At 33.4% G+C, this 18,166-nt stretch overlaps 1 protein-coding gene across 5 annotated transcripts in view; it reads left to right on the plus strand.

Moving 5' to 3' along the window:
• Positions 1–18,166, plus strand: part of EPHA5 (EPH receptor A5) — a 272,484-nt gene that overhangs the window by 18,535 nt on the left and 235,783 nt on the right. For all 5 annotated transcript variants that reach the window (XM_069457146.1, XM_069457142.1, XM_069457144.1 and 2 more), the window contains exon 2: positions 7,664–7,728. In XM_069457146.1, coding sequence (XP_069313247.1) covers positions 7,664–7,728 — 65 coding nt within the window. The remainder of the gene's footprint in view (positions 1–7,663; positions 7,729–18,166) is intronic.

Below are 18,166 nucleotides of genomic sequence, written 5' to 3' on the forward strand. Positions count from 1 at the left end.
TAATCTGTAGGCTTTGCTCTCCTGCTGATTCTACTTATTTTCTTTAGATGGCTGTGTCAGTTCCAGGAAATACATCCATAACCAGAAACTTCCAAGGCAATCAGGAATTTTCATTATTAATGTTTTCTACCCAAAATCCTTTCCCTTTGCAGATCCCCTTCACAGTTTATTGGACAAAACTGAATCAATAGTGAGACCACATAGTTGGAAATGAAATAAGTTTACTTTTGCTAAAATGTGAAAAAGAGAGGAAATAAAAAGCTTAAAAGAAACTTGAGAAGAAAATAGAGACTAACCCTGGAAGGACTCATATTAAAACAATAAGATGCAATTATAAGGTTGAAGTGGGAAGCGACAACATGATCATATTGGTAATTTAGAAAGATCTCTCTGAAAGCACTATTTTGAATAAATTGTCACGGATCATGCTTCTCTACCGAGAAAACAGCTAGGAGATGTTTCAAGTGAAAAATTATGGCAAGGATTGGGCTGGACTGGTTATACTGTGGAATGAAACAGAGCAGGCAGTGTACAGAGTTATATTTAGGATATATTTAGAATCAGTGGGATTTGGTCAATGATTCAATGTAGGGGTAAAGGTGAAGGAAGACAAGAGTGACTGTTGTATCCGGATAGAATAACTAGTTTTGTGGCACTGCCCTCACTGAGATGGGGAACATGGGGGGAAGGTTTTTTTCTTTTATAGGAAAGATACTTTGTTCATTTTCTACTGGGCTGAATTTGGGGATGACTGCATGCCATACATGTGTTAATAATCAGCAGGCAGTTTTATAAATTCATAAAAGTTTGAAAAGAGAAAAATGAACATATTAATATATATGAATTTGTGGGGTCATTAACATTTAAATTGTAACTGAAGACTTGGAAGTTCATAAGCTCCTTTAGAAGGGTCCTTAGAGAGAGTTATATGCCAATATTGTCTTTAAAACCAACCAAACAGCAAACAAAAAATAAATACGCTAGCCATTCTCCGTTCTTAATATTCTGATTCAGTATGTATGGACTGGCACCAAGACTTAAGTTATTTCAGAAAGCTCCTCTTTTATTTTGATGTTAAATCTCAATCAAGAGTCATTGGAGTAGTGTGAAAAGTGAAGACAATTTACAAAAATGCCGCATTGATCAAAACCAGGGTTTACAAATGGCAGATTTCAGTTAGGGTTGGTACAGATGAGTAGCTTATAAAGGAAACAAAAAGAAGTAGCCAGAGTGGTAGAAGACAACCACAGAAATAAGTTGTCACTAAAGGTAAAAGGTGAGAGTGTTTGTCCTTGGGGGTCATGGTCATATGCTGCCAACAAATAAGGCAAATTAAGAACTCAGAGCTACATGATTATCACTGGTGAACTTGAGAACAGAAATGTTGGTAGAATAGTGAGGGTTGAAGCCAGATTGTAATGGGTTAGGTAAGGAATGAGGAGGATGTGAGGATATAAATAGGGGTGTTGGCAACTCATTCAGTAATTTGAGTTATGAAAAAAAAGAGATAAGAATATTCACTAGATAAAATGTGAAGTTTATTTTTAAATATATTTTAATTAAAATTTTAGCAAAATACATTGCAGTTAATGTGCAAGAGAGCTAATTACCTAAAGATGGGTTTGCCAGGCAATGTCAATGGCCTATTTGAGGCCACTGTTAATACAGAATGTAACTGTTAATAGTCTCTTTGGTTGTGGGATGTTTTTTACAAGCAATCTTCAGCAGCCGTGGATCATGTACAAAGAAGGTAGATTAATTCATGATTAGGGTTTAGTTCATGGCCCTTGGATGTCCAGGAAAATAAGTGACTGTAATAAAGTGATCTTGTGTTTAGGTCCTAAGTGGGGGACTTGGCTGTAGGGAACAATAAGCAGGGCTCATGGTCTGTCACTAAGATCTCAGTTATTGCTTCATTCTTTCTTCCTCCTTGATTTCCCTGCTGGGGCTCTGAACAGGACTGCAACCTATTAATGTTCTTGTTGAGCCTATAGGTTTGCTGAGGTGATTAAATGAAAGAATATATATAAGTGGGCAAGGAGAGCACCTCATGCATAGTAAGCACTCAATAATTTCTTTCCTCGTATTCTTTCTTCTTTTTTTTCTAAAAGAGGCTGTGCACATTGGTTACTCAGAATTGCAGAAGAAATAAATGTTCTCCCATTCATTGTCTGTGTAAATATAGTTGGTTATGGCTTCCTGCCTTCAAGGCAAGAGATGCCAGAACTCTACCTAGTACCCCTAAACTTATAACATAATTTTTACCAAATTTACAAATTTAGATTTCCAGTGGGAAACACGTCTTCTTTCTCTACATTCATTTTGTCAACTGTTCTTTGCTCTCTGCAGCAGTTGTCCAATTATCAAATTTAGCTTAAAAGCAAGAAATCACATCTGTGTTGAATGGGGCCATGGAGAGAGGCTGGACAGATGTATATCTGGGGTTTGTTCCCACAGATTAGTTAAATGTATGTTGTAATTGAATCCAGTAGCTTTTCTGTTACTGTTAAATGGAAATCAATAAGCAAGCATCCATCAAAAGTCTGTTATATGCAATAGGTCTTGGATTCAATGCCTTTAGAGAAACAAAATGGCATCCTGTCTGCTATGAATCCAAATTCTCTTTTTATACTGTAATGGAAATTTAACTGACATTATAGTTGTATTTGTTAATGTGAAGATCATAGAAAAGACAGAAATAGTGTAAGGATAGAATATGCCTTGTGACTCTATCTTCATGCCATCGAGGATCACACATTCTCTCTGGCCCACTGATGGTGTGTGGTGGGATCAAATGTCCTTGATCTATCTTTTGACTCTTCAAAGTCTGCAAACACATTCATTCCAATGTGTCTTTTTCCTGGACAATTTAATAAATTTTCCTGCTCTTGGTGACTAATGTTAGCAAAATGTTAGGAAAAAGCAGTGGAGTCAAAGTGATATACAATAAGTTATAAATGTTTGAAAGTCATAATCATTAAAGAGCATATTTGTATTATTAACTCAAACTAATCTGTAATTGTTAGAATGTGTGAAGTTGAGGATTTAGGAATCTTCTTATGCATATTCCATTTTTACTCATTTTTTCCTCTCCTTGCTCCCTTTAAATTTCAACAAAAATAATGAGTGAGCAGTCCTCAGCCTTTTCTGAAAGTAAATTCTTTAAAAGCTTTTTTCTGTTTAAGAAAGCATTGAAATTGTTAATGTGTAGTAATAAAATTAAAGCATACTGAAGACTATTTTTGAATTAGTTTCTATTACAATCTGTTACTTGGTTGAGCAAAGAGTTAAGTGACTTCTACTTATTAAAAAGTTCCTGTATTAGTGAAGTTTTTCCCCCTACATAATTAACTTTAGGACTTTTCAATAGAGTACATGCACATTGACCCCGTTAAAGTTATTTCTTCTGGAGTATCATTCTTAATTACTGATTAGAATATCAATCAATATGTCCGTCTTCATTGTAATTATACAATGGCTGAAGGAAAATGACCTTCAAGGCTGTCTTTCCGTTTGGTCATGTGGCTCTATTTTAAAATATAAATAATGGAATAAAAACATTCTCCATAAATTTCTGATATCTAATTAATGTCTTCCAGAGTAACTGTCATATCAAACATTTCTTCTAATTATATTCATTAGTGGCTTTTCCTGGACAAGTTTTAATTAAGTTGTACAATAAAGATCAATATTCGAGTATTCATTGCAATTTACAATAAGCATATATACTATTCAGAACAATTTAATTACTGTAATTATAGCACAGAAGATACTTAGTGACTGTGCTCCATTACTGCCAGTCCTTCTTTTTAATAAATTTGGTAATGAAATTGGGAAATGAGCTTCTGAAAATTCACATTTATATACACCCTATGTCCAAACTTCTGTTTTTTACATAATTAACTTATTATCTTTCTATTTTTTATGTAACTAGTAGGGGAAATAGAGGCATTAATGATTTCAGTGGCAGAGTGCTTTTTCACCTATGCCATCATGAATATTGAGAAACTATTATAGTGTAAATAAGAATACCTGTGATAATTATATTGTTTATGCAAAATTGATTTGAGTGTTGTATAGTCAGAATACTCTATTTTCTTAAATAAGACAAATTATTTTCTTACTTTTATTTCCTCACCTAGGAATATTATTTTAGGTCATAGTGAATGCCTTCAACTATGCCAACTTCTGTTAATGAACAAATCATGTTACTGATATACTATAAAAGAATTGTCAACGTAGAAGTTTTCTAGTAGCATCAATAGGTATACAACAGGGCTTCTCAACTTTGGTACTAGTGAAATTTGGGCCAGATAATTCTTTCCTGGGAGTTCTGCCATGTATTGCAGGATGTTTAGCTGCATGCCTGGCTTCTTCCGATTAAATGCCCGTAGAGAATACTCCTCCTGCCCCAGTTTTTACAACCAAAATGTCTCCAGACATTAGCAGATATCCATGTTGAAAACCAGTGGTGTATACTGATTAGCCACACCCTCTTGATCTGTCCACTGACCAAATGATTCATTCATAACACAAATAGCTATTCAGCTGTTCTGAACGTAGGCTAGGTTCATAGGCATGAGTCAAGCATGGTGTTCTTTTAAGAAAACAATACAATTCTGTGTATTCATTTTTTAAGAGATAAGAACTTGGTCCTAATAGAATATTTAGTAATAATACCTAACTAAGATTTAAGTAGGAGAGGATCAGAGATAGCTTCCTGATGAAGGTAGTTCCTGAAATATGTCTTTTTTTTTTTCACTTTATATTAACTGCTTTTAGTTTTGACATCAGCAAAATTTACTGAGAACTCAGCATTGCACCTAACTTGAAATATGTTTAGAGACAAATGAAGAGGTAGCAATTCAGAAAGGGAAAAGGGCATTCAAGACAACTATGGCACCTGGTTCAAAGCTTAGAGTTAAAATGAAGATATATATTTTATAATTTACATATAAATTTAGCTATTTTCTGTGGGGTATCAAATCCTAATTTATTCTGTATTATATAAACAAAGTTATAGTAATCTGCAAGTAATTGCTTAAAACACCTAATTTTACTCTCTTTTTCTCAATTTCCAATTCACTAATGGCATATGTAAATACCTTTTTTGCATTTTGAATTTTATGAAATCATTTGTTTCCAGGAGGAGAGCAATTTTATACAGTAGTGGGAAGTGATCTAACTGTGTGCTCCGTAAACCTCCTAATTTATTTATCTGAAGGAAAGCCTTTTGACAAGATCACCATAAGAAAGATTATACAAATTTCTATTGTGGTTATTTTCATGTATTATGTAGTACATTTCAATAATGAAGACTCCCAGTAAGTTACATTAACAGCCAAGCTAGTAGTTTGAGGTCATTAATTTATTTCTATATTTACATGTTTTCAGAAACAAAAAAATGAAAAGGTAAAAATAGTAATTTAGATTAAAGCTAATTCAAGTGAGGGGAACTAAATTTTGAAAAGACATCTGTAATGTGTTGTTTATAATGACTATTTCAAATCCACATATTAAGAGGTCTACAAGGAATGCTGTGTTTCTCATGGCAGGCTGGTTATGAATTCCTAGAATTCCTATGCACATCAGTTTGCCACCACAGGATTAAGTTCAATTTGACTGCCATCATAGTAACACCCTTAGTTTGCTGATTTGCTCTACTTCATCTAATCTACACAGATATGGTGCTCCTCAATATCAAAGGTGAATCAAATGAATCATTAAGTTGAATAAACATAACAATTTAGGTTCTGCACTCCCCTGGTATTTAGTCATGTCTAGACATAGCCCTAGTGTCCCAGAAAAACTAAAATGAGGACAAGGACATTTAAGTTTAATGTAGCCTTATTCCCATGGAAACCAGAAAAGCCAACAATAGAGTAAAGAAGAAAAGAATATGGATCTAACTGAAAAATTAAATGTAGTGGAATGACTGGCAGGATTTACAAGGTCAGTGGGTTCTAGAACAATTTTGGTCTGTATTTGTTGTTTTAAACAACAGTTTTTAGGTTAGGTCATCATTCCTCTAATAAGTTGATAATTTCACAAATTATTTATTTTATTCTTTAAATCCAGTATGATGTGAGTAGGCTAAAAATGATACAAACATTCTAGGGCATGCATTTTTATAGTTAAAGAGCTCAGAAAGTAGTGAGAGAATAAACAATTATATTTATCAACAATAGTATATATGTATTTATGTAATTGCAGCATATTTCTATTTTTCTGCAAATTTTAGATTGTTCATTTGTTTTAATGTTACTAACATTGTTGTAGACGTTTAACTTGGTTTATAAGATATACATGTTCACAAATGTACTTTTGTCTCATTAATTTGTGGTACTGTGAGATAAATTGATGGATAAGGGTTAAATGTACATAATTATTATAACATGTAGAAAACTTCAGTTTCAGTTCTGATCCTGATTTCCTCAGTCATAATAATTTTATCATATTCTCTTATAGAGTATGACAACACATTTCCCAGCTTTTCAATTGTTATTCCTTTAGTACCCCAGACTTATACTTGCACATAGAATCATTCTTTTAGAATTGATGGTATTTCAGGATACTGGCTCTTGAACATAGTTTAAGGAAGCTTCAGTGCCTCTGAATAGGAATGATGGAGAGATTTTCTTTTGGTTCCATATGCCAGGCTCATTCAAAGTGGGTCAGTTGCACAATGGGCCTGGTAGATCCATGTGGGTTAAGTATAATAGGTTGGAAAGAGAATGATTTGTGATCCAAGTCTAAAACATTTTGACTGTATAGTACCCTTTAAGCTAGTTTCATTTCCAAGGACAGTATATAAACAACATGTGTATGAGTGTGTGTGTGTGTGTGTGTGTGAGTTTGTGTATGTGTGAATGTGTTTGAGTGTGTTTGTGTGTATCTATTCCTCCATGGCTTCCTTTTGTAATGATGGTATTCAGACTTCCATTTTGGGAATTTATAAATATCTTAGAATTTCTAGACCTAATGCATCAGACAGTTTTATACATAAAACACAATTTAGACTATTAGACTATGGTCATATCTAAGTAGACGTTATCTCTGGGAATACAATGGACTCAACTATAGCAGCAACTCCAAGAACTGCTATAATTTCCTTGTCTTTGTTAAGGGTGTGTAGATTTATTTCTTAATTAAACTTGCAATTTGGATTACAGATTTCTGTTAATATTACAAAAAAAGTTACAAGCTTGGGAATAGTTTATTGCTGTTTAATGTAAATTATTTGTTAATTGTTTTATAACAACTTTCCAGAAGAAAATAAAATACATTTAGCTACAATTTTATGGCTGCAGCTTAATCCCAAAACTTAGAGCCTTTTAAAAGGCAGTATGAGCCTTTCATTTTGGTGAGCCTTTCTCTAATTTTTTTCTTTTTCGTATTACTAGTTTTTTTCCCCTTATTCTTGGTTGGCAAAAAATAAATACATGTAGGATAATGACTTTTGCTATAATTGTTCTCCAAATGTTTATTCATTTTTTTTTTTTTGCAGCTCAATAATTTTTTTTAAATTACGCTCATTGTATTCACCACAATGAGAGCTTAATCTAATTTCAGTTATGTAAACAATATGCACTTTTAATGACACTATTGAAATAGGGCTGCCATATTACATATTTCACTCAGTTTTGTGTTCTTTCTCTTTCAGTGAATTTATTGGATTCACGCACTGTCATGGGGGACCTGGGATGGATCGCTTTTCCAAAAAATGGGGTATGTGTTTATGAATTTTTTTCTAAAACTTAAGCTTCATGCATAGACATCCTGATAAATGTCATACGGGTGGAATTTTACTGAATGTACTTGTTGTTAAGAGAGGAGGGGGCTGTGTGTGTTGGATGGTGTCAGAGAACCTCAAATTAACTGACAGGGAAAGAGGACCAATAGGGAAGGATTTCAATAACTAAGTAAGGAATATATTATTTTCCTCTTGATTATTGTTCCACAAAGAGATGTGAAGTTTTGTTCAGCATTCAGGAAAATTTCAGACTGAAGCAACCAAGAAACTTTCAGAATTAGTTTATATTAAAAAATCATTTGATTTGCTGCTCATTTACCATCATCATGGTTATATTGCATGGAAAATAAAATTTAACATATCTATGACCAGATTCTATGACCATGTCTATGACTTGATTCAAAGCTGGGACCAATTATTTTTTCCTTCATTTACAGAATTAGGGAATGAAAATATTATAAGGAATTATAAGGAATTCCTGCATGTTCCATTGACATTGAAAATTTCTAAGATTATCCGTTTACTCACCATTCAAAGGTTGTTCTCTAATTCTTGAATTTTCCTTCACTGAAAACTTTTCAAAGATCTTTTCATTAAGGGATTTTTATAATTTATAATTTTTAGAATAAATTATTTTACTGGTATACATTAACACAAGACTTTTGGATGAAAATTTGGTCTTATTTTTGCAATCAACATCTCAAAGTATTTATGATACTAACAATCTTACTTAACATAGATTATGTTAAAAAATACTACCTTACCTTCTGCTGAATTTAAAACACATCCATATTATTGATGGAAAAATAAAAACATGATAAAATCATCATATTACACAGAAAATATTAAATGTATTGCATGACTATTGTATTAAAAAACAATTTGGACTTTGAGAGAAGATTTTATTACCTAATAGCTTTAATATTTTAATATTTTCTAATTTCCAGACTAAAACTGCTGAAACTCTTTATGGAATCACCTTATGATAAAACAAATAATATTTTCAATCCTTTATCTTAAGAAAAAATATTTAAACAATTTGAATTCCTACAACTATTATAGTATCATGGACATATGCAATTCATTTTGAAAATTGTGCATGCCAATATTTTATATGACATTGAAGGTTAATTTTAGTTTGAGTAATCAAATCTGGTTGTAACAACCCAAACAGCCCAAATTCTTTTTTTTTTTTAAATTAATAAGAAAACCAGATGTTTTAATCAGTCCTTTACTACGAAAGTTGTTATGGAAATAAAACAAGTAGTATTCATTGTTTTAATACATAATAATTTATATGTTAACATCCTAATCTCAGTGAGATTTCCTATTTTTCATCAATTTGACCTTCTTTTTGGTTGTTAAAAATTATAGCTGAATATAAAGGTATAATATTTAAAAGTAATACTAGTAGATTGTTAAGATATTGGAACATAAAGGTAAGGCACAAAGAAAACAACAAGAAAACCCAAAAAATATTGCATGACCAAGGTATACTCAGGGTCAAAATAATGATACATATTCTTTTGATCTGTTTCTATTTTATTATTCTTATACTCTTCCTTCTTCTTTTTCTTTCTTTCCCCACCCCCAACCTGTCTTTTTTCTTTCTTTCATCTGTCATCTCCCCATAGAGATCAATGGCTGGCTAACATCTGTCTGTAAGAACCTATACATATAGTTTGTATTCCTCATTTTTCACAGGCCAAAAATGATCTATTAAATATTTTAAAATTTTTTTCTATTTGAGAAGACGGCTAACATGTTTTGAAATTAATTTTTTAGAATTCTGAAGAAAATACATGATATTCTCTTTGAATTTAGTTTTATGTTTTTCCTCTCTTGCCGCTCAGAAGTTATTAAAAAGAGTTTTGACAGAGTGTGTCCATGAAAGTATAAGTATGATTTTGCAGTTGTTTTAGCAACTAGAAATTTGGGGGAATTTACTCAATTTTTATATGATTTCTATATAAAGCACAATTAATTTCTTTAATCCCTTTGTAAAAGAAATGGGATTTTTTTCAATCATTCTAATAACTTGGTGCTTTCTTTTTTTCCCCCTAATATAATTGTTAGTATAGTGCTGCTTTTGTTCAGTTGTTTAAATAATGAGTATCCTTTCAAAATTCTTATAGTTTTTTATGTGATGTTTTCTTTGATATAGGTGTACCTAATGTTCATATATTGAATAAAGAGAAGTTAATTTAGAGGAGCTTAGTGAATGTGCATTTGTTCAAATGTGAGATACGTATGTAGAATTCAGGTGGTATATTTTGTCTTATGTCACTCAAATACAAGATGCAGGAACATTTTGTATTATATTTAAAGAAAATGAGTGTTTAAAGTATATAAAATTATAAGAAGAAATATATATACTTTTAACATTTTTAGTAGACTGTGCCATTTATGATTAGATAAGCAACATTATCTTAGGTGAAATTTAGATCATCATCATGATGTCCACAAAAATTGTGGAATAAGGGCATCCCCAAAATTTTCTTCTCAATAAAATCCGTGAGAAGGCTGGAAAAAAATTGTCAAAATCAACTTTTGTAGAACTCTTTGGAAATGAACCAAAGTCTTGGACCAATCTGTGGAACATTTACTAAAGAAAAATGACTGAATCTTTTAAAAATAGCAAGGTCTGTGGCATTTTAATTTGCCCTATATCCTTTCTGCCTCTCCAGGTCTGAAGTAGCCTTGAAAAGCCAAAACTATTTCATCACAGTGAAAACCAGCAGCCTAGTAGCTATGAAGGCAGTAGATTGGGGTAGGAGAATCTTCAAAGACTAAATCTGAGAGAATTGTCATTATCTGACCTCTCTGTAGCATCCTGTGAGACTATATTGTAAGGCACTCTTGATTTGATCTGACTTGGACCTCTCGCAGTCCAAAAGCATTTTCCCAGGTGGGCATTTGTTAAAAAGAGAGGCAATTGCCTAATTTTTTTGCTGTGTGATGGGGTGGATAAAATTTGGGACAAACAATAGGCTAGCTAACCAAAATACTTAAAAAGAAAAGCTGGAAAATGAGATGTCCACAGGGGCTTTAAAATGCTCCAACATACTATTTGCGAATCTAGAAGGCCATGCACATGTGGAGAGATGTGCAGATGCCCCAAGGATGTATGTATGCTTAGGAAAGACTTGAGAAAGACCTACGTTTTTTACCTCTGACTGACCTTGAGCCTCTCTGCACAAGTAGGAAGTGAAGGCTAAGGCAGAATATTTAATTGTTTAGATGAATATTGAAGAAATGACCCAACATACACACACAGAATCTCAGCAAACATGAGAACACTTGTTGGTTTGAGGTTTAGTTAAAAGAAAATCGGTTCAAGCAATAGCTGCCAAGTAAGCTAACCAAGCAATGGCTTTAATGATTACACGTGGCCATTAAGAATACAGAGTTTACCAGAATGAGTTTAGAAAAATTATTAAAAAAAATAAACAACAAACCCTGGAGAGTGGGGAGAATTTTATTTGCAGACTTGCCACATAATATTATAGCATATGCCTAATTTTCAGCAAAAACTATCATGCATGCAAAAAAATAAAGAATTTCTGATAAAAGGAACAAAAGCAGTTACTAGAAATTGTGCTGAGGATGCTCAGATGTTTGACTTACTATACAGACTTTAATTGCTATTTTAAATATGCTGAAAGAACTAAATGAAAATATGTCAAAAGAACTAAAGGAAAGTATAAGAACAATGACTTATCAAATTCAAAATATCAGTAAACAAAAATTACAAACAAAGAAACAGAAATTCTAGAGTTGAGAAGTGTAAAAAGAAATAAAAAATTCACTACAGGGCTTAAGAGCAGATTTGAGCAGACAGATGAAAGAATCAGCAAACTTAAAAATAGGACAACTGATATCATCCAACCTGAGGAACAGAAAGAAAAATAATGAACAGAAATAAACAGAAACTCAGAGGCCGGTGAGAATAACATAGATACAATGAGAGTTTTAGAAGTAGAGGAGAGGCCAAAGGATCAGAACAAATATTTGAAGAGTTAATGGACATAAACTTTCCAAATTTTATGGAAAACATTAATACATACATTCAAGAAGTTGAATATTTGATTAAAAGTGCTACACTTTTTTTTCCAGAACATTCTCCTGAATGTTAGGCCTTAGGAATGAATATACTCATTTCTCAGACTGCTGAAAAAGGTCTACCCCAAATCTGGATCTATGAATTGGATAGGAATTTAAGGGAAACATCATTATTCATCCCTCATAGTTATGTACATGTGTCATACATTTGCTAGAAGCAATCATTGCACCTGCAATACTTTTCCTGTGTTTGTTCTCTTTATTATATCGTAAGCTCCTAGACTCCTTGTAGTTATTTCATATTTACCACTCCACAGTGTTTCTAAAACTTGGCTCAGTTCCCCGCTTGTAATAGAACTTCAGTAAATATTCATTGGAAGGATAGCATTTTATTTTTATATTTATAAAATGGGGAATAAATTACTTACAGTTTTTGCCATAAAGATTAAATAAGTGCAACCTAGAGAAGTACTTGACACGGTATTGGCAGTTGGTAAATATCCTTTCTTGGTTCTTCTATTGCATTTCTATTTTCACGCTTGGAGATCTACCAGTACATAAGGTTGTTTTTTTGTTTGCTAGTTTGTTTGTTTTTGCATATAGGTGTGTGTATAGGACTTCACTGTCAGCATTCAAAGATTGAGAGATTTCATACAAAATCTGAATTTCTAGTTTCTCTGTTTAATGGGATCTTTCAGAAAGCCCCAGTCAGGAGCCCTCCATGGCCACGATAGTCTAAAGCTGAGTAAAACTGCCATTTTTAAGAGAATAAGCAAGTTCTTCTGTTTGACTCACTTTCCACCTGACACTATTCACTCATTTAAGTTGCCAGTCTGTGACCTTGACACAATATGAAAAGTCATTTTTTAAAATATATATTATACAACCATCAGCATTTTCTTTAGTTTCAGGGCAACTTAATTTTTAAAAAACTCCTCTGAGTGTTACGTGCTGAAATAGTTTCCTTCTAGACTTTGAGTACTTCACCTTTAAGTAGGACACAATCATTTGAATTTGGGGTTTTGGATGTCTTTTTTAGCTGTTGTATATGCAATAGACAGTATTTGTGTGTATGTTTGTATGTTTGCCTTATGGTAGTAACTTTAACTCTCTTTCCTTTTTTTATTCTGGTCATATCTAGGAGTACTATGTTACTGCAAATTTTATGCATTCATTAATTCAATAGATATTTACTAGGAACTTACTATATTTCAGTCAGTCTTCTAGGCACTGGGCCTATAGCAGTGAAGGAAAAAAACTCTAAATTCCTCACATCCTAGTGCTTGAGTGAGCATTATGATTTTGAGAATGAGTAACCAAGGTGGTGGATAAAATGTTTTCTTGTCCTGTCTTTTCTTTGTATAGTTGTTCAAAAGTGGCACAGAGATGATATTTGCCCAAGGTCACTCAAGTAGTTTATGACACACCTGGGAAAAGCACACGCTCCATATTTCGTGCTTGCTGTATCATATCACTCTTTCTAATTCTGTCTTTACCTTGAGAAAAGTACACTTTCAGTACACGAACATTTAGCACTAACAATGACAATACACAAAGCTATATTTAGTATTCTTTTGGAAGGTTGGGAAAAATGAAGCTCAGTGTTGGTAAGTGACTTGCCCAAGGTTATAAAGTTACTTAGAGAGTGAGCCCATTTCAAATCCAGGTCTTCCAGGCTACTGGTTGTTCAGAACCAGTGACAAGCTACTCCAAATGGTTAGGTCTCTAGAGACATAACTAGGTTCTGGATGGTGCTCAGACATTTAGTTTATATTGAGCAACACTTATGTGCACATGTAGTAGTAACATTCATCTGGTGTCGGGCAGGTGGGAGGGGGGAGGAGGGGATGGGTATATTCACACCTAATGGGTGTGCTGCGCACTTTCTAGGGGTCAGGCATGCTTGTAGCTCTGACTTGGGTGAGACAAAGGCAATATATGTAACCTAAACATTTGCACCCCCATAATATGCTGAAATAAAAAAAAAATTATAAAAAAAAGGAATTGGTGCTGGAGAGAAAATTCCTCTCAAAGAAAGTTTTCAATGGGCCAGAGTGGGTTGCATTCTGTTTACTGCTATACCATAAATATTGAAACAATGTATAGTACATAGGTGCCCAAATATATGTTCCATTTGTTATATTGTGTGTTTATGACATATATAAGTAATTATATAGTTATACATACAAATATAGTTAATTAGATGAATTAATTTGATTCCGGCTATGTCTGAAATGCATTCTGTGATTTTTTTGATCTCTGTGAATCTTACCTTTCGTATCTGATGAGTTGAGTAGGTGGCTATTATATCATCTATCTCATGTGTTGGTTTTAGAATAAAACAAGATAATATATTTGAATACAGCATGTGACCTCTAAGCAAGTAAAGAAATAGAAAGGATGATGGCTGGTTAAAAAGCTGCTTCTATGTTACTTCTTGACAAACATAGCCAGAAAACAACACTTTGGTAGTTAAAAGAAATAACCACTCAGCTATCTCAGCTCTCTCTTTTGGCATTGACTATCCAATGAAGTAACTAGAATTTAAGAGTGTTCATATTTCAGCACACTAATGTGGTGTTTAACACAATAGTTTAATTTCATTTTGAATAAAATTAAGGGGAGGAGAGGGTTTGCAATTTAAAAAAAATCATGATGAGTTCTTAAGTGTAAACAGAAACAAAAACAAACAGCAAAAATGTAGACTGACTTTGGGTTTAATTGATATAAAGTGTGAGTAATTAATCTCAATTCTAAATTTCACTGCTTATTTGAGTAAATATGTATATATTTCCTATAGATCAGCCTTTTCTACAAATTTTATATTGAAATTCTCAAAGTATTTCTGCCTCAACCAATTAGGACACAGTTCTAACAGTAATAGTGATTCTATTACTAGAATCACTGGATTACAGTAATGGGGCTAAGAAATATGGTTGTCTTGAGATTCATTAATTTTCATGATGGACTCTGTTTCTTTCTCTGTTATTTATGTTTTCATCAAATTTTATTTTAAAACACTTGTAAACTTTAGGACCAATTTATATTTTTAGTAGACTTTTTTAGGTTTGCAGAAACATGAGCAGAAAGTACAGGGTACCTATATACCAGTGGTCCCCAACCTTTTTGGCACCAGGGACCGGTTTCATGGAAGATAATTTTTCTACAGACAGGGGTGGGGTGATGCAAGTGATGGGGAGCAGCTGTAAATACAGATGAATACAGATGAAGTGGAGGAAAAAAGCAGAGGGTTGGAGGGTGGGGTAGAGCTCAAACAGTGATGCAAGGCCTGGTTCCTAACAGGCCACTGACCAGTACCAGGCCACGGCCTGGGGGTTGGGGACTACAGCTATATAGCTCCTCAACATCCTCCCCACCCTGTTTCACTACTATTAACATATTGTATTAGTGTATTACATTTGTTATAACTGATGAACCAATGTTGATACATTATTATTAACTAAAGTCCAAAGCTTACATTAGAATTTACCCTTTCTAGTGTACATTCTGTGGATTTTGACAAATGTAACATGTATCTGCAATTACAGGATCATACAGAACAGTATCACTGTGCTAAACCCTGTGTTTCACCTTTTCATCCCTCCCTCCCTCTCTCTTTCCAACTCCTGGAAAATATTGTTCTTTTTACTGTCTCCATAGTTTTACTTTTTCCGGAATGTTATTATGTATGGTTGGAATCACGGGGTATGTAGCCTTTTCTGATTGGCTTTCTTCACTTAGCAACATGCATTTAAGGTTTCTCCTTTCTTTTTGTGGCTTGATAGTGCATTTATTTTTGCCATACAATATCCTTCTATTATTTTTGATACCAAATTTTGAGATGTGGAGAATTATGTCTGTGTATAAACTTAAGAATGCCATTTATGCAAATTCCCACTTTCCCTTTATGTGACAAATGTTTGGTAGCAAATTCCAAGTCTAGACTTTAGAAAAAGATGAACAAAAATTTTAAGAACATCATCTTTCTTAAAAGGTAAAAGTTATGTTTTATATAAATCCCATTTTAATTAAAATTAGGAAAGAATTTAGAATAGATTTTAAAACCTCATGGCAATACATTTCTCTCAGTTTTCTGATTCAATCATTTGGCTGAATAACTGTGGACCCATTGGACTCTTTCTGAAATAAATATTTTCTCACTTAAGGATTTCCTGTCTCCCTTTTGTTCTCCCCTTAAGCTGTCAATCTCATATTCATAGCTTTACTAGCCTATCTGTACGCACCTTCAAGAAGCATTTTGCTTCCTTCTAATTACATTAGAGTTGTTTCAGTGACCTTATGGAACATTTCGTGTTGATGAATCTACATGGTGTAAGTATGGATGTAAACATCATTGTTCCCTGGAAATTTTCAGCAAGTGTTTTCAAGGCTTATTCTTATGAGAATAAAATTAATGTTGTGGTGTTTGTTTATAACAGATCATAGTCTTACGTCTTAGAAATTCCACTATTGCTCTTTTTTTCCATGCACTGTTGTTACAAATGATCACAAGATACACCTGCCTCCTCTGCTTTGGTGGAACCAGCCTTTTCCCCACAGAGCTGTCTCTGCTTCCTGTAGCACACAGGGGGAAGCCTTCACGTTCCCCTGAGCATCACTTCTGAGCTGCATTGCAAGTTCTGCTTTTATTTTTGCTATATTTTCTTTTCTCAGTCAAATAAAGAGGATAAACATTATTTTATAATCTTTTATTATGTTGATCTTAGGGGCTGTTAGGATCATTCAAAATAATTTACTCATTTGAGGGAGATTTCAGAATATTGACTCGGGTCATATTTGTACTAAAAGGGAGACAGAGTAACTTACTGTCTGCCTGAAGGAGAAAGAAAAAGAAGCAATGGCCCCTATATTGTAGATACTTCAAAACAGGAGTTTATGGCTTTTGTTGTTTCACCGTCACTTTGTTCTATTTTCTTATTTCTTTGAGATAGAGAACCTTACTTTGAAGTTGAAAATAACTCCGGTTTAGATTACTCAAAATGGACTGTGAATACATCGTTACTGTTTTATGTGGGTTCTCCTGAATCAAGAAAAACTGAAGCTGGATGTTCCATTCTGATACAGAGATTTTTACAAAAGTGTGTGTGTGTGTGTGTGTGTGTGTATGTGTGTATGATTGTTTGTCTCCAAAATTAGAGGCAAAGAATGAGAAGAAATATTTGACCACTTCTTTTTTTTTTTTTTTTTTTTTTTTTTTTTTTTTTTTTTTTTTTTTTTTTTTGAGACAGAGTCTCACTCTGTTGCCCGGGCTAGAGTGAGTGCCGTGGCTTCAGCCTAGCTCACAGCAACCTCAAACTCCTGGGCTCAAGCGATCCTCCTGCCTCAGCCTCCCGAGTAGCTGGGACTACAGGCATGCGCCACCATGCCCGGCTAATTTTTTGTATATATATATTTTAGTTGTCCATATAATTTCTTTCTATTTTTAGTAGAGACGGGGTCTCACTCTAGCTCAGGCTGGCTGACCACTTCTAATCGCTTATATTTTGGTGAAGATCATGGTGAGTTTTGGCAGAACCTTATTTTGGCTTTGCTTCCTACTGAGGGAGAAGAAAGATAATGACAGGCATGGAGGCCCACACTGAGCATAGAGTGGCTAATAAAGATTAAAATAATGCTGAAGTAGGTAAAAAGAACACATTAGTGGATCCAGAAAAGCTCTTTATTTGGACAGTGATAGAAAATAATTCTAAAGGGAATGGATATTATAATATATAATGCAGATGCCAGTATAATGAAGAAAAGCCAGATGCAAAGTAGCTTTATTTTCATTATTTTTCAGAAAAAACAAAAAGCACACCCAATCCATAAGATAATTAAGATAAATAATTTACAAAATTCAAGATAGTCATTAAGCACACAACGACATTTAGAAGACACACAATTTTGCATTTAGATTTCCCACATGGAAATGTAGCAATTATGAAGAAAGTTCTTTAAAATGTCCAGCTCTGTTTCTCCATATGAGATGAATGGTGAATTTAGTCTTTAATATATGCAAATATGAGAATAGATTAGCAATAGTCACAGTGTATTCCTGCAAAGTAGGATTGGGAAACACATGTATTATGTGTTCATTAGGTATCACTCTGATTATCTGATTACATAGTTAAAGTCAATATAAAATGATGCAAATATTTTATTCTTCAGAGGCTTTCAAAATATTTCTATCATATTGTAGAGAAACTCATAAATATAAGCTGGAAAATGACCTCCATCTATAATATCCTGTTGTTAATCTCTTTTCCTCAACCTAAGTACAGTTGGCCAGCTTAATGTTCCATCCTTTAGATCCTGACTTAAGTACAACTTCCTCGAGAACATGTAGCTCCC

Source organism: Eulemur rufifrons, chromosome 24 (assembly GCF_041146395.1).
Source record: "Eulemur rufifrons isolate Redbay chromosome 24, OSU_ERuf_1, whole genome shotgun sequence".
NCBI classification, from domain to species: Eukaryota; Metazoa; Chordata; class Mammalia; order Primates; family Lemuridae; genus Eulemur; species Eulemur rufifrons.